Below are 23,853 nucleotides of genomic sequence, written 5' to 3'. Positions count from 1 at the left end.
TCTTCAATTTATCACTAATAAAAAAGTATAAACTATAACATAGAAAATAAAATTACAATTTTCTTCAGGGCATTTAAAGCACTCAGTTGCAATAAGCAGCAAGTAGTGTCTGTAAACACAGAAGAGCAACGAAGCTCTAAGAGCCCTCTAGACTTTACGGAGCTTTGTTTGATTTGCTTGTGGAGATGCTGTCTTGGAAGCAGACAGTTCGGGGGTGTGACAGCAATCTTGTGTGTGTGGTTATGCTACTCCTGTGACCACAGGAGGACATGGACACTAGGTCCAAGTACGAAAGTAGTGAAGTGCACAGGGTCGGGAATCAGACTGCCAGTGTTCGGATCCAGGCCACGTCATTAGAAAAAGATGAGGGGAAGACAAGAATAACTGGATAAAGACAGATTAAATACTTTTCAGAACTTCAAGAAAAGCTGTATTTACTTAGGTTCAAGTGTCAAAGTCACTTGATCAAAGATACACTGAGGAGCTGTCCCAAATTAAAGGAGACTAAGTAGACACAATTTAATGCAATATGGTATCTTGCTTCTAGAAAAAGACACTCTTAAGACAATCACCACAGTTAAATAATGTTTGCAGATTAGATAAGCATGCTGGATCAAACTTAACTTTCTGATTTCTATCACTGCATTGTGGTGAAGACGTTAATATTTGGGGAAGGTGAGTAAAGGTTATATGGGGACCCTCTGGATTACTTCTGAAAATTCTTTTTGTAAGTCTGAAATTATTTTACAATTATGTCAAATAGCAAAGTTTAAAATAATGAAGGATACCTGTAAAAAACTGTTCTGTTATTAAAATGCAGCACACTTGTCCAAACCCAAACAGTGAGGTCTGAGAAGCAGACGGAAGCAGACCTTGCCGGGATTCGGCGGCCAAGCTGAGGAATCTGTGCCTCTCATGGCAGGGCCATGAGGAACCCTAAAGGGTTTTAAGAAGAATGAGGCTGGGTGTGGGTCCGTTCACCATGGAGGGTCCCAACAGGAAACAGATGGCACAGTTAAAATAAGATAATTTGAGGAGATTTATTTACACAAGACTATAAAAGTATGGGCATAGGGAACCATCCAACTAAAGCCAACAGGAGAGCAGGTAGAAGAAGAAAAGGAGATTTCAACTGACACAGAGCAGTGAGTCAGAGGGTGAAGTCACGGAAATAGAGGAGAATGTTGAAGGGAGAGGGGTAATTAACAACATCAAACGAGTAAAATAAGAGCTGAAAGCTGGATATAGTCACTTGGTCAATTTGTGACTTCGGTAAGAACTGTTTCAACAAAGCAACGATGGAGAAAGGCAGGCCAAAGTGCATTGAGAAATGAGACAGTGAGAAAAATGGGGACAACTTTTTGATATATTCGGCTGTGTTGGGGAGGTAAAGATAGTACACTTCATTCTATAAGCTTTCCAATCTTCCACCGTGGAATCCACCGTCAAAACAGACACTCCCCTAACAAAACTCTAAGTCAACCAATTCCAAAGAATGATTCTTTGTGGAGTCTTAAGCTTATGTACAAAATGACTGTTAACAAATCATAATCAAATCAAACAAAATCAAACAAACAAAATCAAACAAATCCTCACTATCCAAATGCAAACATGATCATCAAATGTAGAAAGCTGCCTAAGGTCACCACTGCGAAGTACCGCCACTTGTTTGAGGGCACTCAGGCCTGATGTGGGGGATAAACAATGTGACAACATTTCTGGCACCTCATACAGACTTCCAGACATAAATAAAAGAATTAAAGCACATATTTTGTGATGTTTTGTCTTCAGGAAAAATATAGAAGATACAAATATAGCAATGTTTTACATACCTGCATAACACTTATTTTCCTCAGAATACAGCAAATCAGGGAAAAATCAAAGCTTTGGTAACAACAATTATTTTCTATAGTTTTCTAACCAGGCTTGTTTCTAGAATTCTGCTTTCAGAAGGTTCCTCTGGTTCTACGGGAGTTTTGCATTTGTGTGCTGGGTCCTATTGTTCCTTATGGAAGTTTTGGGAAAAGCTAGACCACTTGACTTCTCTCTCGCCACCACCTGCCTACTGTGTGACCCTTCCCACCACCATCTGCTGCTACTTCTCAGTGCCAAGAGCTCTGCACTCCTAGCACTTGTAGCCCCTTGAGCCAACCCTAAGTGGTTTAGCAGTTTCTGTAACTAGAGCTCCGCTGAGCAGTCTGACTCCCTCACAGCACTTGGTGGACCAGGTCAGTGCCCAGCTTCCCACAGCTGCTCCTTTCGGCCCAAACCAAGGTCCCAGGCAAATCCACTTTCTTGCTCTCTCCAGCCTTGTTCTTGTCCATTCTAAGACAAGTATGCAATCTCTTTTGCTGGACTATCAGCCATACAGTTTCCATCATTAATTCTTGCAAGGGACTCTCATGAACCCCAGTTCCTGATGGAAGGCTTGCAGATTAAACTCTCTACCATAGCCTTCATTGTTAGATTACTACTTTTCAAAAGCAGGTAGTTCTCAAAATTAACATCTCCCACTTGGGCAATCCCCACTCTACAGACACATTTTTAAAAATGTGTCAGTGTCAGTGTCACTCTGACGGGTGTGGCTCAGTCGGTCGGGCGTTGTTTGGCAAAAGGAAAGGTCCCATTCCCGGTCAGGGCACATGCCTGTGTTGTGGCCCAGGTTCCCCACTGGGGGCGTGAGTGAGGCAGCCTATGGATTTTTCTCCCACACATCGATGTTTCTCTCCATTTTCTCCCTCCCTTCCCCTTCCCCTAAAAATAAACAAAATCTTTTAAAAAATGTGCAATATCTTTTTGAGCCTGTTCCCCCTGAAATTTGATTAAAATTGGCCTGAAAGATGAACTTAGACTATAAACAGAGGCACACAATTTTCATATATTCATTCCATAGGCAGTCAAGTGAAACACAGAAGTAGCTATTACTGAATAATCCTGAATATTCCACACTTAATGTATACTTTCAATAACTGAAAGTTACAGCTTTTGTTTTAAAATAAATGCACTTTGTTTGAGGAACTGTTTTTTTTTTAATCAGTTCCATTACATCTTTCTTAGATTAGTCTTTAATAACTTTTTTTCTTAACAGATAGAATGAGGAAGCTTTGTTTTGGGAATAAAACTATCAAAATTCAGACTCAGAATCAAACTTTTAAATGCAAGACAATGGAAGTTCCTAATTTTTTAAAGATTTTATTTATTTTTATTTATTTATTTTTAAAGATTTATTTACTTATTTTTAGAGAGAGGAGAAGCGAGGGAGAAAAAGGGAGAGAAACATCAGTGTATGGTTGCCACACACCTGCCCACAACTGGGGACCTGCTGGCAACTCAGGCATGTGCCCGGACTGGGAATTGAACCAGTTAACCTTTTGGTTCACAGGCCAGCACTCAATCCACTGACCTACACCAGGCAGGGCTTATTTATTTTTAGAGAGAGGGGAAGGGAGGGAGACAGAGAGGGAGAGTAACATCAGTGTGGGGTTGCCTCACAAGCGCCCCCTGCCTGGCCCACTACCCAAGCATGTGCCCTGACTGGGAATTGAACCTGCGACCTTTTGGTTTGCAAGGGGGCACTCAATCCACCTAGCCACACCAGCCAGGGCCAGAGCTCCTAATACAACTCTACAAATGTCCTTACACAGCATGGATTTCAGAAAGAGACAGAGACTTATATAACTCAAGAGGCAAAAAATATATTTCAAGTCAGCCCCTCTAATTATAAAAATTAGTTGAAAAGGAAATTTCTATAACAAAAATTTTAAACTGAGTTTTTAAAAACCCTTTCTACTTAAAAAAAAAAGCACCATAAAACGCTTATGGAACTATATAGAGAAGTATGTGCAGCATAATCTGGATTTCTTGATTTTAATGTTTAAATCCAAATCCAGCAATCCATTTGCTTTCCAGCAAACTAAAATGTAAAGGAAGAAAGAGCCTGACTAGGAGGCTCAGCTGGTTGGAGCATCATCTCAAACACTAAAACGTTGCAAGTTCACTCCCACGTCTGCACATGTACAGGAGGCAACCGGTCAACATCTACCTCTCACACTGATGTCTGTCTGTCTCTCTCTATCTCTTTCTCTCTCTCTCTCCCCTTTTTCTCGTTCTGAAATTAATAAGCATATCTTCAGGTGAGGATTCAAATAAATAATTCATTAAATGAAGAAAAAATATATTTTATCTTCCCAAACATAAGTAGTATAAAGCTATTTGGTTTTCATCAGTCAGAAGCATAACTGCCTTTCACCAAAACCATATAAAGAACACAGATAACACAGATTCCTTTGAGTTAAAAACATATGATATGGATGGGCATATACGACGGGAAGTATACACATATAATCTGTAAAATAAGTGAAACAGGCATATCCTATTTATATAGCAAAGGCTGAGGAACATAAGCTCCTAAATCACATAATCTCTGGAAAAAACTTTGTTATCCATAGAATAATGCCCTAGAAGTAGCTATTAGATGAAACAACCAAAAAAAGGGGTTTTGGCCCTTTTTATTGACTTTTTCTGCATAATCCTCTCCCCAAAATTAAACTGCATTTTTTGTATTTGTAAACATCAGGCTTTCAAGCCATATCACTACAGTCCTTTGCAATGATTCATTTCTTCAGCTCGCCATGCACAGCTGGGCTGGTGGAGGCACCAGCTTGGTGCTCTTCCATTTCTCCCTTTACAACAAACCCAGCAGGCACTGGGTGCTCCTGCTTCACGGCATGAGCTGCATAGTTAAGGCTGGTATTTTCACTCCAATGCCAATAACCTGAGAAGGGGTTGTAGATCATTCCCACCACCGTTTGAACTGCCAGACCATCTGAAAAACATATCACAAAGAGAACATTTAATAAATATTTACCTCCCAAATACAATGCAATTGTACAGTCTCATGCAATTCTCCATGTTAAAAAAAGATTCCTAACTCAATGGGCAAAAAACACTTTGTAAGCATGTGCTTGCAAATGTATTCAGTAATGATCACATTCTTTACTGCAGCATAGGACATAACATCTAAAGCCACCTGCTTGGGTTCAAATCCCAGCTCTGGCACCTATTAGGTGACCCTGGATAGGTTGCTTCACTGTTCTGAAGCAACAGTTTCCATCTCAGTTTCCTCACATGGACAGAACATTTATCTGAGAGTTGTTAGAATTAGATGAGATATGTATACAAAGTTAGCATAGCACTTGGAACTGGTAAGTACTCAATAAGCATTAGCTGTGTTTAGAAAATACTTGCCAACAAGTAATTGTTCCTATGAAGCACCTTCAAAACATTTCTTTAACTCTATTTTCAACAAGGTGACTTGCAGAAGTCTTTAGAACTTACTACTGCATTGGGCTGATAATATTCCAAGTAAAATCAAGTTTATTGATATACTGTTTTATGAACAAAGAGCATGAAACATACATGAGTCTAAGTACTTATCAGGAATACCAAATGCCAAATAAATGAACTGATAAGTGTTATTGCTTGACAGGAATTCAACATATAAATCCAATGTTAACAGTGAGTACAGCAGAGCTAAGCATCGCAAGGAATACAATGAAGAGACATAGTTTGACCTCAGGAACTTTATAGGCCCGGAAGGGGCTTGAAGACATCAAATTAACCATTGTATAAGGCATGCTTTAAGTAGTATAAAATACATAAAACTTGACAAGGAAGTTCAAAATATGTCTGAGAATGGAGGAATCTGAAAAAATAATACGTGGGAGAAGCTGACACAAGGAGGGCTCAACAGGACAAACTCAGGGTGTGTAACACACACTTGCGGCGCATCCTTAAACAAGTGAGGACTAAACTGCCAGACGGTTTACTGCACGGACCACCTATGACTTGCTTGGCCCTGGGTTAGGTGCCAAGGTGAGAAGTGGCTTCTAATACTTAACCCTCCGTTCAAGGAGATTATGATCTAGTTGAGAAGATGAAACAAACATCCAAAGAACTGTGGCCTCTTTAATTAAGTGCTATGTTGTATGATTAATAATTACAGGGGAATTAAAAGTTCAGCTAGGCCTTGAAAATTGGAAAAAATCTTAATACTCACTTGATTCCAAAATGCTCTCTAGATTTTCAGGTGAAACAAACTTCTCCCAGGTATGAGTACCTTTTGGTACAATACCTGCAATTTGCTCTGAAAAAACAATTCCCAAGGCATAGGACAGCTGTGTTTTGTTGATTGTGGTAATGAACAAAGAACCGCCAGGCTAAAAAACAAACATGTAGAAGTAAAATTTTAAATGTCAGGAGTATCAGTTAGGTACAGCCTTGGCTTCCTCCACCCTGCTCCTTCCTTCTAAATATTTTATGTGTAGTTAAGATACATGAGTATGAATAAAACATAATTTACCAAAACAGCATTTTTTTCTCATGGGAAATTCATTACTAAGGGCAATCCACTACTGATATACTCACTGAGTTTATGTAATGGTGCTTACAACCCTTAAAATCATATATTACTATGACTTATATTTATAGTATATACACTGCTTTACACATATCAAATATTTTATAGTAAAAGTATAGAAATGAGATCAGGCTGCTCTTCCTTGTGTCCACATTTATGATTTAATATGTGTTCACGCTGTTTTCTCCTGGGTGCTTGAGTCTGTCTCACTTCTCTGGTACAGCATACAGCTACACATGCAGGCGGGCGAAACCAGTAGCTGTTCTTAGACAAAAACACTAATGATTACGGTTTGAAAATGTTTTGATTTCATTAGTATAAAGCAGGGATTTTCAATGGGTGTGCTGCAGGGACTTTTAAACTGTGCAGTACCTGATTAGTCGGCCAGGGGCACTGACCTCTTTTCCCTTAGATCGGCAAATAAAAAAATGACAACAGCCAACACAACAATAGTCATCTGGTGTGAATAAATAAAAACTATTCTGATATTTTGTCAGATCAGCAAAAGTTATATTTTTATTGTGCTGCAGAATATTAGTAATTAGTTTATGTTTGCCATGAGATAAAAAGGTTGAAATCGCTGGTATAAAGAATATGAAGAGATCAAAATAATCATTTAAAATGAATACAAACCATTTATGCAGCTGTTCACTCTGCCATTTTTCAGTGACTAAATTTAGTGTTTCCTATACTTAGTCCCACAAACAGCAAAGGCATTAGCATCTTCTCCCTCTTTTACACATTCTCATTAGTCTAGTGAGGATAAAACGCCAAAGAGACTGCAAAATAATCATACGAATACATACAGGATGGGTAAAAGTAGATTTATAGTTGTTTGTATGGAAAATAATACAGTAATTAGTAAAAAATAAGAAAGGAATAAACTCTGTGTTTTACATACTCACAATTGTAAAGCTACTTTTGCCCGACCCTGTATGTATATATATACAGGAGAGAAAGAGAGAATATATCTCAAATACCACCCCAAACCAAAAACAGGAAAGGAGAGGCCCTGAAATATTGCCAAGCATACTTAAATTAAAAACCAAAATATCAAACACTAGTTCATCACACATTGTAACTTTTCTCTATAAAACTCCAGTATTCTAAAGTATCTTCTTAAGAATCACTTATGAGTCAATTATACCTTAATAGAGCCAGGGGAAAAGCTGTTAAAAGTAAGGGAAACTAGGTGAAGCATGTATGCAAATAGCACAATTTTTGCAGCTTTTTTATAAATTTAAAATTATTCAAAAGAAAAACCATTTTAAAATAATTTCTACTTAGGTAAGGGCTAAGCATTGCATTCTTTTAGCTCTTGACCTTATGGTGCTACCTCTTAAATATAAAAACAACAGAGTTATAGAGCAATAATAATAATAATAATAGTTTAGGCATGTTTATTAAAAGAAAATTTGGAATCATTTTTGGAAGACTAAGTCTGTGGCAAATTATATAAGGATAATAATGGGAAAAAAAGATTTGGAATCAAAAGATGTGGCTTTAAACGCCACTTCAGTATGTAGTGACCTTCAACTTAAAGACCAAGTGACCTTTGACATCTCCCAAATTCTGATCTTCACTGGTCAAAGGAAGTCATCATAATGTCAGCCTTACCTCCCTAACCTGGTTGTAGGTCAGATCAGGTGAGATCATATGCAGGAAGTATTCTTTTACAAGCTGAAAACTGTTATACATATCACCTACAGAGTACTTAATAAATGCTATCTAAGTCAATTTATGCTAATAATGATTTCTATTGATTTTTAAGTATTAATCCAAACCAATTTCCTAGTTATTGTCACTCAATGTCTATTAGATATTTAATCTAATAGATATTGGGATTACGTCTATTATGCCAATGGGAAAATACCACTATAAATCTTTTGGATGTATTACAATGTTCAGCACGAGCATTTTTCAAGCTCCCGGAACTTGGAGCTTGGATGTCTGACACTGGATGTCCAAACCCCAGTACTAAGGGCAACCTGAGAGGCAGAAGTAATCCCCAGCAGAGATGCTGTTCCCTATTCATGGCTTCCTGATTTCAAGCATTATGAAACATTTAATGCTCTGGCTACATACATACACTGAAAAGAAAAATCAAACGAGGAAACTCCGTACGTCTTACTTTTAACACTTGACAGCAGCACTGTATAAATGTTTCTAGATCAATCACATGCTCTACAACTTCAGAAGCTATGACAGCATCGAACGTTTCTGCAGTCTCTTCCACAATCTCTTCCAGGGAACACACTCTGTACTCTACCCTCCGATCCAGAACTGGATCAAAGGATTTATGGTGCTGCGCTGTTTTAATGTTCTCATCCACAGGATCAATTCCAGTAACTGAGGCCCCAAGCCGCCCTAGAGGCTAATGATGTAAAAAAAAAACAACTGTTACCCTCAGGAAGAAAAGAGAATACGTGTTAGCAATAAAAAGCTTATCAAAAGGCAACAAGATTAACCATGAGGGAATATTACTGGAGACTGTTTATGGGTACAAGGAAGTTTGATAAAGCATCTTCTCTAGTTTGTACACATGAAAATTTCCATGATAAAAAGCTGAAAAGTGAGAACAATAATCACAACAACAGAAAATTCATCAAGAACTACTTGAGAATTGTGAAAAAATATTTATATTCTCCAGGTACATTTAACATGCATGTAGTATAGTACTGACTTATTTAAAGTGCAATAAATGTAACATTATAAAAGCAGCTGATTTTTTGACATTCAAATTGTCAAATTTTCTTGATAGCTTTTTCAGCAAGTAACTAGGAATGATTGGCTCTTCACGGCTAAGTCTTTCAACTTTTATATTCAACCACTTCCCATGAAATGCCCAAGTTTTTAAACACAGCCTCAGTATTTATCAAAACTAACATAGCATTTATTTTATAACTCTTTAGTTACATTATTTTAACTTCAGAGACATGAGATTTGCAATAATACCCTGAGAAGATTGTAGAACACATATAATAAAATCTTATTCATAATTTGATAAATCATCTATTCCTGATTCTAAGAAATGTATTTTCACATATTTCATATTTCCTGAAATGTTATACCTGATATCAGAGAAACCGGCCCACTGCCGTATAAAGAACATGCTTTCTGGGCATGTGGACACTTAGCTGCTCATCCAACACCTCTGGCAGGCTCACTCTCAATGCGCTGTCATGGACCTCGACAGCACCACACCTACACTTATATCCTACACCGCTGCTTCAAGTATCTTTCAAAGATCAGATTATAATGCAGCACTGAAACAAAAAGTTACTGTGTTGATAGAAGAACACAAAATAAAGCTGCAGAGCATAAATTTACTATAAGCTAAAGCAGACCTTCACTCTTCACAGAGAGAATGGGCATTCTTCCAAGTACTCTAAAGCACCTGAGATGGGAAAAGTTCCATAAGTAGGCAAAACTGTTAGGTTTCGATATTAAAGAAAAGGTTTATTCTTTCGATAAAAGAGCAGCTTACCATTGCATCAAACCAATGGAAATTGCCTAATCTCTTGGGGTAGAAAAGACAACAAAATTGCTAAAGTCACTATTCAAATGACTATTTTTTGTGCCTCATTTTTGTGTAGAAAAAAATCCCTCACTATAATTTTCTGAAACTTTTATATTTTTAAGAAAATATATTACTTTTATAATAATAAAAATATTTTAAAACATTAGGTATTTTAATAAACAATATTATTTGTTAAAAGGATAAATGAGGCATAAGCCCCTTCTTCAACTTTTTTTCCCCATTAAAATGGCAGGAGAGTTGTACATCACTTACTTCAGCTAACAATCCACCACCACAGCCAACATCAAGAATCTTCATCCCAGACAGAGGTTTTCCCGGCCGGTGATTAGCAATTGTTTTTAAAAGATTGTCTCTTTTTTAAAAATTCAAAACATACAAAAATTATATCAATTAAGTCTTAAAATGTACAATTTTCAATAAAATATTAAACTCTCATTTTAAATTGATCAATGATTTGGGGGTAAGCGGGTCTTTTATTTTCAGCATTAAATAACTATGTTTATAGAATATTTTTAATTTATTGATTTGAGAGAGAGAGAGAGAAAGAGCAAGAGAGAACATGAGAGAGCAAGAGAAACATCAGTTTGTTTCCCACCTGCCCGGGGACTGAACCCACAGTCTTGGTGTATCAGGACAACACTCTAACCAGCGGACACCCAACCAGGGCAAGATATTTTTAAGAGTCAAAAGCAGGGGGGTTAAAGTAAAACTCTTGAAGTAACCCAGCAATAATTAAGACCCAATTATTATTTCAGTCATAATCAAAAGAAAAACTTTTCAAGTAATCTAGTTTAGATTAACCTAATTTATGTGCCTGAGATATCACATCACCTGTTAACTACATCGTCAGTACTGCTATACCCAATTCATGTCTGCAACAAATAGGGTACTTTACAGGGCTTAGAAGAAGCAGACTGGAGATCTGTATTTTCAGAATTTGCCTGTATTCCCTTCTAAATTGAGTTTCTTTTAATCTTCTGAGTTAGTGGTGTTATCAGGATCATGTAAACAGACATCCAAGTCAGGTGAACTTACTTCTGAGATAATGATAGCAAGGTTTTACTACATGGGCAAACATAAGTGCACATACACACAGTACTGTAAACTAGACTTTTAAGTTGGACTACATATGAATTTTCATTATACTTATTAACACAAATGGTATACATAATAAGGATATCTTAGGATATCTTTATTGCTATTAAAATTAATCGACTTCTAAGAATAACCTAGATAGTGGTTAAGTAGATAACTTCACAATGTTGTAACACAGAAAGGACCCACTTCAGCCAAAATGACCCCTTTATATCATAATGTAGATCATATCACTCCCCTTCAATGGCTTCCAATTATACTGAGAATTAACTCTACACTTCCAAACACTCTACACTTCTATAACGCACACCGCCTGGCTGATCTGTTTCTCAGTGGTCTGTAAGAGATGGCCTCCCAGAACAGAGTGGGTTTCAAGCTGAGATGACACTAGAATTATCTGGAAGTTTTTCTAAAATCCCACATAGTCTGCAACCCCACAAAGCAGTAGGTCCAGAGTGAGACCTGAGAATTTTGCATTTCTAACAAGTTCCCAGGTGATCACGGCATTGCCAGTCCAGGGCCTACCCCTTGAGGACCACTATCTAATCTAAAAATGGGCATTTCACTTTTCTCTTAGTGTTTCAGTGATCTGCAAATTCAGTGGTAATGAAAGGTGCTAATTTCTCTTTGAGTCAGTAAAAACCAATCAGGAGTCTCCTTGATATTCTGTGCCCATTACAGTGCCATGCCCATGGCACTGTAAAAATGTTTACAGCTGCTTAAAAATGTTTTATGATCAAATAAATGAACAAACATAAGAATGAATGAACAATTTCTTGAAAAATGGAGTCTAATGAACCCTTCTTGCCTGTCCCTCTGATGGTAAACTCTAAGTTCCTGAAGTACATGACTATGTTTTGAATGATGAATGTCTTAGCAGCTTCTACAGTATCTTGCCCCAAGCTCTGTACAAGGTAAGTTCTCGATAAGTATCTGTCAATAAATATTTGTTAAATTGAGCTATCTCAGTAGTAGTTCCTTTATCAGGACTGCCTAAAAATCAAAGTTGCTATAAAATGACATTGATGCCATAGGGTCCTAATTCCTTTTCATAAGGATTTAATTCTAATTACTAGATTTCCAAAAATGCTTCAAGTTAATTTACAAAAGCAGCCTAAAAGTTGGATGATGTTATATAAAAATTAATGGTTTCAAACAATGGACATTAAAGAGAATCTCCCTAATTTTTAAAGCAAACTTAAACATAGCATTTTGAACCTAGGTATAAACCAAGAGAAAAATAAACTGAAAATAAATTATTAAAAAGACTTGCATTTTAAAAGACTTAGAATTTGTGTAATGTTACCTAATAAACGGCACCCTCAGGTCATTCATAGAATGAAGAGGTGCATACACTCCTTGCTCATCCCACCATTTGTGAGCCAGGGGCAGGAAGGTTTTTACCTCACTGCTATCTACAGTGGTTCGAGAAGTACTGCACGGTCTTGTCCAAGGGTATCTAAGAGGTCAAAATAAAGAGCCAGGCAAAACCTGGTGTTTTAAATGTAACATGAATATGTTATATATAAAAATATTCTAATTTACAATTTATTATAAATACATGTATTGCTCATTTTTGATGCTTCAAAACCAAGTTTCCTTATAATCACACTGCTTATAAATATACCTTTATTCACAGATGAAACAGAATTAATTTGCTTTCAAAGTAAGTTACTATGAAAAATGAAACTATAAAACTTGGCCTTCTGAGTCATATTTAATATAGCAGTAGTAGCAGCAATAACCATTTATTGAGCATTTACTATTTATTATTGAGCATGACTATTTAAGAACTCAACATACGTCATCTCATTTAGTCTTCCTGGCAACTTTTTGTAAGGTAGGTACATACTACTATGTAATATCTCTATTCCATAGATAAGCAAAGGGAAGCTCAGAGAGATTAAGTGGCAGAGTCAGGATTTGAACCCAGGTGCCCCCATCTCCTCTCAATGTCTACTGCTATCACCTTAGTCCAAGTTCCCATCATCTGTGGTTTAAATCATTATCCTAGCCTCCGATTAGTCAGCCTGCTCCCTACCTCACCCTCCTCCAATCTGCTCTCCACGAGCAGTTCAACCGTGGTCGTTGAAATGACCGTGTTTGCACCTTCCTCAGGTACACTGAATGTGTTGTTCCCTCTCCCTGGAACATTACTCTCACATTATCCTATCCCCTTGTACATACTAATTTCTTCTCGTCTTTCAGCTCTTAGTTTGAATGGAAGATCATCTAAGAAGTCCTCCCTGATTCTCCAATCTGGGTCATATTCCCCTGTTTTAAGTCCCATACAACTTCATACTTTTCCATGGGGCTGTGTGATTATTTGACCCTGTCTCCCCACTTCACATAAGAACTATGAGAGCAAGGCATGACTGTCTTGCCCCTGGTGACCAGCACATTTCCTGGAACACAGCTGGTGCTCAGGAAATGTTTGTCAATTGACTAATCAGAGGGAGGAGGCCCAGAAAAGCATATGATTCAATTAAAAAAAATTTTTAACCAGATGGGATCAAACAGGGACTGAACACGGATCAGACAGACACTATACCAGGTTCCAGATCAAAGTACACAATAGGAAAATCCTCCATGGGTTCTTGGATAAAAGATAATAAACTTGTTATGTTAAAATAAGTTATGCCATTCACATTTTTACTGTTTTTCTTAGCTATGTAGAATACATTCTACTGTGATTATTTATTATCCTTCCAAGAATTAAGTGTCACAATTAATTAATTAATTAATTACTTAGATAATTAGTATTATCTTTTAAATATCACCCTCCTTTTCCATGCTTCATGCAAAGGCTCAGTAATCAAGGACTAATGTACAAGAGGTAACAGTAGATGGCTGTTCAGTTCACTGTAATTAGGATTTCACACACACCCAATCTTAAAAGAGCTAGCTCATTTACAAAAAACCATGTACTCCTACCTTAATCCCACACAATATTTTTTATAAGATTACAAATTGATTTATAACAAGAATACAGAAAGAAATTACTTTGACTCAATTTGCTACCTTGTACACTTACTTATCCATCTCATCATACCATTTATGGTACACCCAAATCATTTATAATTTTAAGCACTGTATAAAGATAACATGAGGAAGTAAACAGTACTTCTACAGACCATAGAGTCTTATATTAAAAATAAAAGCTAACCCCTGACTGTGGATAAAGGCTATACTCCACATACAGTATTACAATTTTTCTGTGAGTTTCAAATATTCCAAATTCAAAAGTTGCTGGAGAAATAAAAATATTTAGATAAAAAAGTTCCTTAATCAAATCACATGAGCTGTTAAATACTGACAGGGTTTATTAAATACAACCAATATAAAACTATTATTCACATAATTATGCAAATATTTGCCACAGTAATGAATAAACTTACCTGTAACTTTTCATTGTGTTCAAGCAGGCAAAATTCATTCTATAGGATTTGAACCACATAATTCTGTATTCACTGAAAACCCATGGTTTAATTTGCAGAGTCCAACTGAGCTGATTCGGTAAATAAACTGAAAAAAAAATGAAATGTCTAGAGAAAGCACAGTATGAATTCCTAATATACATGTACTTAAAGAAACTATTTTATGTGGAAATCCTATATTATAGTGATAAATAAAAGGGGTTGTTCCTAATTTTGGATTTTACTCTAAAATGTAAAAGGTTGTGTATTCCATCATCTAATTTCAATCAAACATTTCTGAAACTGTAACTAAAAAAACAAGTAATGCATCTGTAAAGGTTTTACATGCCACTAATTTTTGCACCCACATAATGCTGCATAAAATAATTAAAGTGATATTCAAAATAAAACTACATTAACTTTTAAACTAGGGTAATATTGGTTATGAGATTACTTATCAAAACTAGTTCAAATTCTGTCACTTCCATTTACCTACATGAAATGGATTTACATGCATGTTCAACACCCTTCACACAAAAAAAAACCCTCATAAAATTCTTCAAATAACACTCATCTAATCTATATGTTCAAACGTACACAGGAACTATTTACTCTGCTGCAGAACACTGAATTGTTCAATTTAGACAAAGTAAACCTTAGAGCAAAGAAAATCACCATGATCATTACATTGTGATAAAAAGGACAATCCACTAAGAAGATAAAGCAATACTAAGTGGGAATGTGCTAGACAACAGACTTTCAAAACACACGAAGCAATCATGGAACTGAGAAAAGAAATAAATCTACAACTGTAGCTGGAGACCTCAATACCCCTTTCTCAATGATTGACAGTACCACTAGACAGAAAATCAAAAAGGATGCAAAAGAACTGAATAACACAATCAACCAATAAGATCTCATTGGAATTTGTAAAACATCCCATCCAAACAAAAACAAAATGTACATTCTTTTGAGCATGCATGGATCATTCATAATGATAGGCCATACCCTCGATTATTGAACAAACCTTCACAACTGAAAGACAACTGAAATCATCACAGGTGGCAAACTCAAGCCCTGCAGGCTGAATCCGGCCCTCCACCTTGTTTCATCCCTTCCAGCACCTTGTTTCTACCCGGCAGCAGCACCAAACTCTCACTTAACTGTTAAGGAGTAGTTACATTTATACAGTCCTAAAATTGCATTCGGCCCTTTGAAGGCAACTATGAGGCTGATGTGGCCCCTGGTGAAAATGAGTTTGATACCCTTGATATAGACTATGTTCTCTAACTATAGTGGAATCAAACTAGAAATAAATAACAGAAACATGAAAAGAAAAAACACTTAGAAATTAAACAACACAATTCTAAACAATCCATGGGTCAAGGCAGTCTCAGGGAAATAAAAATGAAATAAATTAAAATATACAAGATAAAAAGTCTGTGGACATAATCTAAGCAGTACAGGGGAACTTACAGCACTAAATACGCACGTTAGAATAGAGGGAGGGTCTGAAGTCAATGACCTACCATAAGTTATTGTCTCAACAAACTAGACGAAAAGTGAAATAAATCCAAAGTAATCAGATAAAAGAAAATAGTGATAAAAGTAGAAATGAATAACATTTCAAACAAAACAGAATAGATACAATAAATCAAGCCAAAAGTTAATTCCTCTCAAAGATCAATAAATTTGATAAGCTTCTAGCAAGGCTGATAAAGAGAAGACCCAGATTACCAATGTCAAGTAGTAAAGAGGGCATATCACTATGAACCCAAGAGACATAAAAAGGATGATGAGGGAATACTAACAACTCTACACAGAATTTTCTACAATTTAGACAAAATAGACTAATCCCATGAAAACCACAAACTATCAAAACCCATACAAGATGAAATAGGTAGCCTGAATAGTCCTATAACTAGCAAAGAAATTGAATTCATAGCTAAAAACCTCCTGAAAAATACATCTCCAGGCTCATATTGCTTCACTGGTGAATTCTTTCTACCAAACACTTAAAGGAGAAAATATAACCAATTCTACCCAATTTCTTCCAAGAAATAAAAGACTGAGGAACACCTTCCAATCCATTTTATTAAGCCAGCATGACTCTGACACAAAAAACAAAGATGGGACAGCAAAGAAAACCACAGATCAATTTCTCTCATGAACAGTCACAAAAATTCCCAGTAATCAGTAAATACAATCGAGAAACATATAAACAGTACTATAGCCTAACCACATGGGACTTACTCTTGCTATGCAACACTAGTTCCATATTAGAAAATCAATGTAATTTACATATTAATAGTTGAAAGAAAAGTGACATGATTTTATTAACTGATGTGAATAAAACATTTGACAAAACCACACTCATTTATGATTAAAAATTCTCAGCAAATTAAGAATAGAAGGGAAATTCTTCGATCTTTAGAGCATCCATAAAAACCCTATTGCTCAGGTAGTACTTCCACAACAGTGAGAGACTAAGTGCTCTACCTGAACACTAGCACCCGTGCAAGATGCCCATTCTCTTGATTCCTGTTCAACACACTACCAAAAATCTTAGCAAGTGTAATAGTGAAAAGAGGGAATAAAAGGCATACAGAATAGAAAGGAAGAAATTAAACTGTCCTAATTTGAAAACAAAACAAAAGCTCTTGGAACTATTATGTGAGTTCAGCGAGGTCAGATTATAAGATCAACACATACAAAAAAGTCAATTTTTTCTATCTACTACTAACAATAAACAACTGGAAAGTAAAATTGAAAATGCTCTATCATTTAAAATCAGCCCAGAAAAGAATGAATTACTTTCATTGTTGTATAAATCTAACAAAACCTGTACAGGGTCTATATGCTGAAAATTGACATAAAACACTAATAAAAGAAATAAAAAAACACTTAACAAAATCCCAATAACCTCTTTTTGTAGACATAAAAAAGCTAGTTCTAAAATTTGTATGAAATGGCAAAAGAAATACAAAAGCTAAAACAATATTAAAGAATTATAAAATTGCAGGAACCACAACACCCAATTTTCAGACTGACCACAGAACTGCAGTAATGAAGACAGTGCGTTACTTCTTCCCCTCCTTCCCTTTCTTCCCCTCCTCCCTGTCACCCCCTCCCCTTCCAGCATCCTCCCCCACCACAGTTCATGTCCATAGGTTGTACATATAAGTCTTTCGGCTTCTACATTTCCTATACTATTCTTAACCTCCCTCTGCCTATTTTGTGCCTACCTATTCTGGTTCTTATTCCCTGTACCTCCCCCCCATTCTTCCCCTTCCTCTCCCCACTGATAACCCTCCATGTGATCTCCATTTCTGTGGTTTTGTTCCTGTTCCAGTTGTTTGCTTAGTTTTTGTTTTTTTAGGTTCAGTTGTTGATAGTTGTGAGTCTGTTGTCATTTTACTGTTCATAGTTTTGATCTTCTATTTCTTAGACAAGCCCCTTTAACATTTTATATAATAAGGGCTGGGTGATGACTTGACTTTATCTGGGAAGCACTTTATCTGCCCTTCCATTCTAAACGACAGTTTTGCTGGATAGAGTAATCTTGGATGTAGGCCCTTACCTTTCATGGCTTTGAATACTTCTTTCCAGCCCCTTCTTGCCTGCATGGTTTCTTTTGAGAAATCAGTTGATAGTCTTATGGGAACTCCTTTGTAGATAACACTCTCCTTTTCTCTTGCTTTTAAGATTCTCTTCTAGCCCTGGCTGGTGTAGCTCAGTGGATTGAGCACGGGCCTGTGAACCAGAGTATTGCGGTTCGATTCCCAGTCAGGACACATGCCTGGGTTGCAGGCCAGTCCCCAGCAGGGGACTCACGAGAGGCAACCATACATTGATATTTCTCTCCTCTCCTTCCCTTCCTCTCTAAAGATAAATAAAATATCTTTTTAAAAAAAGATTCTCTTCTTATCTTTAATCTTGGGTGATTGATGGTGTGCCTTGGTGTGCTCCTCCTTGAGTCCAATTTCTTTGGGACTCAGTGGTGTTCCTGGACTTCCTGGAAGTCTATTTCCTTTGCCAGATTAGGGAAGTTTTCCTTCATTATTTGTTCAAATAAGTTTTCAATATCTTACTCTTGCTCTTCTCCTTTTGGCACTCCCATGATTCAGATGTTGGGGTGCCCAAAGTTGTTTCACAGGTTCCTAAGCCTCTCCTCATTTTTTAGCATTTTTGTTTCTTCATTCTGTTCTTGTTGAACGTTTATTTCTCCCTTTCGTTCCAAATCATTGAGTCCTGGTTTCCTTCATTTCACTGTTGGTTCCCTATATATTTTGCTTTGTTTCACGTTGTGTAGCCTTCATTTCTTCCTTTATTTTGCAACTGAGCTCAATCAATTCTATGAGCATCCTGATTACCAGTGTTTTAACTCTGTACCAGACAGATGGGCTATCTCCTCGTCACTCAGTTCTGTTTCTGGAATTTTGATCTGTTCTTTCATTTGGGTCACATTTTTTTGTCCAGGGGCCTCTGTTATGTGTAAGAGGGTGGATCCTTAAGTATTCACCAGGGCGGGGCAACCCTCTTTGCTGCATCATAGCATTGTTTGTGGGGGAGGGGGCTGAGAAGGAACAATGCTGCTCTCATCCCACTTTCCGTCATTTCCCTTGCTTCCCACAAGTGGTTTGTGCCCTTTCAGGTGCTGATTCTCAGGCGGGTGGGTTTGTGTGTGTTTTAGGACCCTGTGGGTCTCTTCCACGAACTTTCCTGTGAGTCTGGGAGTTTCTTCTGCTGCCACAACCCCCACAGATTTTTTATAGCCTGGGGTTTTGAGTCTTCAGTTTCGCAGCCCTGACACCCTGGGTTTCAGGGTCTGTATCACCCCCCCACTGTTCCCCTGGGTTTCTCTGAGCTTGAAAGCAGGATTGCCCACCCTGGCCTGCCAGCAGCCACCTTGCTGCAAGTCCTCTCTGCCCATCTCCACCCCTCCTACCATCTAGGTGAATGTTTAACTCCTTGGTTGTTAGACTTTTATGCAAGTTTTTCTGACTGTCATGGTTGTTGTTTTAAAATTGGTTGTTGTCCTTTTGGTTGTGCGAGGAAGCCGAAGTGTTTCTGCCTATGCCTCCATCTTGGCCAGAACCTTTCAAATTCATATTCAACATTCCAGCCCCCAAGGTGATGGTATTAGATGGGCCTTTGTGAGGTGATTAGATCACAAGGGTAGAGTCCTCATGGTTGGTATAGTGCCCTTATAAAAGAGATCTCAAGAGGACAGAGCAAGAAAGCTCCATCTATGAACTAGGCAGTGGACTCTTACCAGATCCAGAATTGTGAGATTACCAGTCTTCAGCGGTATAAGAAATACATTTCTGTAGCTAATAAGCCAACAGGTCTGAGGTATTTTGTTCCAATGGACTAAGACAAAAGGTTATTTATATTTATATTTATATTTCATGTCTTGTGTTTTATCTGAAGTATCTGTACTACCTTTTATTTTTATTTTTTTAAAGACCTTTATTTCTTTTTAGAGGGGAAGGGAAGGAGAAAGAGAGGAAGAGAAACATCAATGTGTGGTTTCCTCTCAGGACCTGGCCTGTAACCCAGGCATGTACCCTTTGCTTTGTAGGCCAGCATTCAATCCACTGACACACCCCAGCCAGGGCTGTATTACCTTTTAAGACCCAGTCCAAATACCACCTATTTTATGCCTTTAGGTAGGTAAAGGAGATATTATTAGAGAAACACGTAAACTGTAATAAAGGTAAGAATATATAAAATATGAAACTGAGCCTTAGAGATTTTCACACTATTCCTGCTCCCTGCTCAGTGATGACCCCATCTTCTCCTCACCTCCCCCATATCTGGCAAATGAGTCCTTCAGTCATCAGTATTGCCAGAACAATCAAGAGCTTTAGAAACCACATCACCACAACTGAGAGAAACTAATTCAGTTTGTATTAACAAATAGGATGTTACCAATTCCTTCTCTACCTTGAATCTGTGATCATTCTGATATTTGAGATTTTAAAAGAATGGGGAAAGATTTCATTTACTTCAAAAGTCATTTATTCAGATCCTATCCATAAATAAAGACCCTAACCTGCCAATACCTAAAAGCAATCATTTATTACCTGGATTACTAAGGCTTCATTGAGCCTAGTCTTGCTTGCATCTGCACTACTTTCTACACAAATGCTAAATGTTATTTCTTAAACACAAATCTGATTATGTTGCTCCTTCTGTAATTTTTTAAATATATTTTATTCATTATGTCAGTACCGTTGTCCCATTCCCCCTTCACTCCCCTACACCCTGCACACCCCTCCCCCACCATTCCCCTCCCTTTCGTTCATGTCCATGTGTCACAAGTTCTTTAGATTCTGTATTTCCCATAATATTTCTGCCCTCCACCCCTGTCTATTTTCTACCTACTGTCTATGCTACTTATTCTCTGTACCTTCTCCCCCCACCTCCTCCCACTCCCCTGTTGCTAACCCTCCACGTGATCTCCATTTCTGTGGCTCTACTCCTGATTTAGCTGTCCTCTTAGTTGCTACTGTCCTCAAAGTCAATCACAGGAGGTATACCTGGCCTTTCATGGACTTGTCATGGCCTATAGTCTCCTGTCTCATTCTTTGCCACTCTCTGCCCTCATCTTCAGAACCCCACCCACACTACTTTTAAAGAAACACTTTGCTGTTTCCCGGAAACCTCCTCAAAGATATTCAAGCTGGTGCCTTTGGCCACTCCTGCTTCTAAGACTGGCCAACTTCTTCAAGACAGCTCCCTACACATCTGTTTTACGAGGATCCCCAAATATGTATTAGGTGCTCCTTCTATGTTTACTCTGATTATTTTGAAATATTTATATTGTATTTTCTCTAAATTTCTGATTATAAAAAACATGTTTACTTAAAAACTGCAAAAAGTATATAAAGAATGATAAAATAGAGAGATCACCAACTCCACCATAGGTAATCACTGCTAAAATTTTTATGTATCTCTAGTCCCTCTATATCTCCATCTACATATCTCTAAACTCATAATACATACTGATTTGTAACACTTTCTTAACACTATACCCTTATCATTTTTCTATGTGGATACACATTAATTTAAATCATCCTTTTTATTGGCTACACTTTTTCACTGCATGAGAATACCAACTTAACTCTATTGGAGGGCCTGCCTTTACATTTCTTTCTTTCTTATTTATTATATAAATCATAGTTGTATCCTAATATTTTTTTTAAAAAGAGACCCTTGAGCTATCTTTCATTTTAAAGTTCCCAGTGCCTGACATACAGTATTTATTGAGTTTCATGTAAAGGATGAACTTAACTTTCTAGTTAACACTGGGAACAAAAAATCGAACTGTCTTCCACAAGCATCAGGTTCAATGCGTTATTTTTTCATCTTTGCCAATACACGCCGTTGAATTAAGCTATTAATCAAAATATAGAATAATTGCTTTAAATTCTTTCTGAAAAGAGGCAAGTACAAACAATACACAAAGATAACGTAATTAATAACTATAAGACAGCAGCTGGTGTCCCTTCCCGCTGTGGCAGAGGAAGAAAGCCTACGACCTTGAGACTCCGGCGAGCACAGCGTAGTCGCTAGAGTCCTAAAGTTCCTCCTAAGGAACTCAACCAAAATGATACAAAAGTCACAGGATCTATGGCGGCGGCCCGCAGGCTACGCTCTCCGAGGCCAGCAGGCTACGCTCTCCGAGGCCAGAAGTTCTAGGCTATTTTTCCCAGCCTCTGGGAAGAGAAAAGCGACAGCCCAGAAGGCCCATTCAAGGGACAGCGAGGGCCGGACCCAAAGTAATCGAGAGTCTAGTGCGGATCCCGCACGGAAACCAGCCACAGCCTTCCACCCTCTCCCGCGCCTGCGCACAGTAGCTGGTCCGCACGCGGGCTGTACACAGGAAACCTCCACACACACTTACCCGCCGATGTGGTTAAGCGAGAACAGTCAGCCTGTGTACCCCAGCACCCCGACTTAAACACTCCTAAAAAAACACTCCTGGAGGAGCTTAGCTTGCGGGCTCCCCACATCGCGACAGAAGGACCAACCTCTTTTCCGGTCCCTCCCACAAAAGATCCCTAACAGAAAGGTTCCGAGATCCACTCTCGCTCATTTAGGAGTCAATCTAATCACGGCTGCATTATTAGTGGGTTATATATATGGACTATTCTTCACCCTCAACATGTCAGATTGTGTATGCATTTAAAGTGTAAAATGTTTCTACTACCATAAACGAATTCAAGATCCTTCTATTATATTTCTTTGACAGACCTCAAACCTCATGGGCGAAGTAGCCATCAATCAGGGTATTGCTTTGTGCTACCTTACCTAGCTTTTTTAATACCCTTGTAGATCTATTTCATATATAAAAGATTTCCCCTAGGGCATTTATATTCTTGTAATACACTCAGCATCATAAAAGCATGTAAGCACTTCTTACATGTGTAGAAATGGTAGAAATGTGTCCATTTTCAAGGTATTCAAGTGTCAGAGGGCCAGAAGTCTAAACAGAATTTTCCACAAGTGACCCGAAAATAATCTGAACAGAACACATCTTATACAGCAGGAGACTGTTAATTGCTCAGATTAGGCGAACTTCATTTAGAGCAAGAACAATGATTATGTAACATTTTACCTCTAAATGCATAAAAGCCTCTCCTTGGGTAAGAATAATAAATTTCCAATTTTTAATAAAATTATTTCCAATAAATTTCCAAGGTAAAAATATGATTACACATTTCCAAGTGTCAAATTGGTGAAGTATTCTTTAAATTATTACAATTTACATAGCTCAGTAATGGTCTCTCACTTATGGCTTCTTAGTAAAATATTGACCTCCTCCTAAGAGTAGCTGGGGACTTGAGTCATTCCTCTTCAGAGCTCCTCAAGATGGCAAAAAGCTCTCCACAAAATATCATTTAACATGCGTAATGTGTATGTGTTGGTTGTGACAGATCCAAGAAAAAAAAGCAAAGTCCAAGTATAATCAAGTAAAGTTCTAAGAGCTTTATTTAAATGTACTTTTTTTTTTAATGTACCACCTCACCGGGCTTCAGAGCTTTCTCACATTTTCAATTTAACAACAAAGACAATCAGTAATTTGTTTCTACCAACAAAACAAAAGTTTCTTGAATACCCACTAGTGTGACTCAGGCAAAACTAGCTCATACTATTGTTCTCTACAAATATTAAAAGGTTTTTCCAATGACACTTAAACCTGAGTTGTGTTGGAAGGACTAGCAGTTGTTATGTGGTATATAGCCATTGTCAGTTATTTCCCAGACCAACACTTTACCACCACCCATAAATGTGTTATAAACTAGTCTACATTTCACTATAAAACTAAAGATCTACTTAATATTTTGAAATTCAATTTTATATAAACATTTTTC

General features: G+C 37.4%; 1 protein-coding gene across 1 annotated transcript; it reads right to left on the bottom strand.

Annotated features, from left to right (window-relative positions):
* Positions 1–4,352: 4,352 nt before the first annotated feature.
* COQ3 (coenzyme Q3, methyltransferase) lies at positions 4,353–22,522 on the bottom strand. The gene is made up of 7 exons (XM_037059729.1): positions 22,383–22,522; positions 14,453–14,579; positions 12,361–12,513; positions 10,212–10,311; positions 8,550–8,792; positions 6,059–6,218; positions 4,353–4,825 (listed from the first exon to the last, which is right to left on the bottom strand). The coding sequence occupies exons 1-7, from the start codon at positions 22,489–22,491 to the stop codon at positions 4,614–4,616; spliced, it is 1,104 nt and encodes a 367-aa protein (XP_036915624.1). The 5' UTR covers positions 22,492–22,522; the 3' UTR covers positions 4,353–4,613.
* Between the last annotated feature and the right edge of the window lie 1,331 nt (positions 22,523–23,853).

The sequence above is a fragment of the Sturnira hondurensis genome, unplaced genomic scaffold (genome assembly GCF_014824575.4).
Source record: "Sturnira hondurensis isolate 20B ecotype Veracruz unplaced genomic scaffold, ASM1482457v3 Scaffold0011291, whole genome shotgun sequence".
In the NCBI taxonomy this organism is placed as follows: domain Eukaryota; kingdom Metazoa; phylum Chordata; class Mammalia; order Chiroptera; family Phyllostomidae; genus Sturnira; species Sturnira hondurensis.
This window is presented reverse-complemented; position numbering and strand designations above follow the sequence as displayed.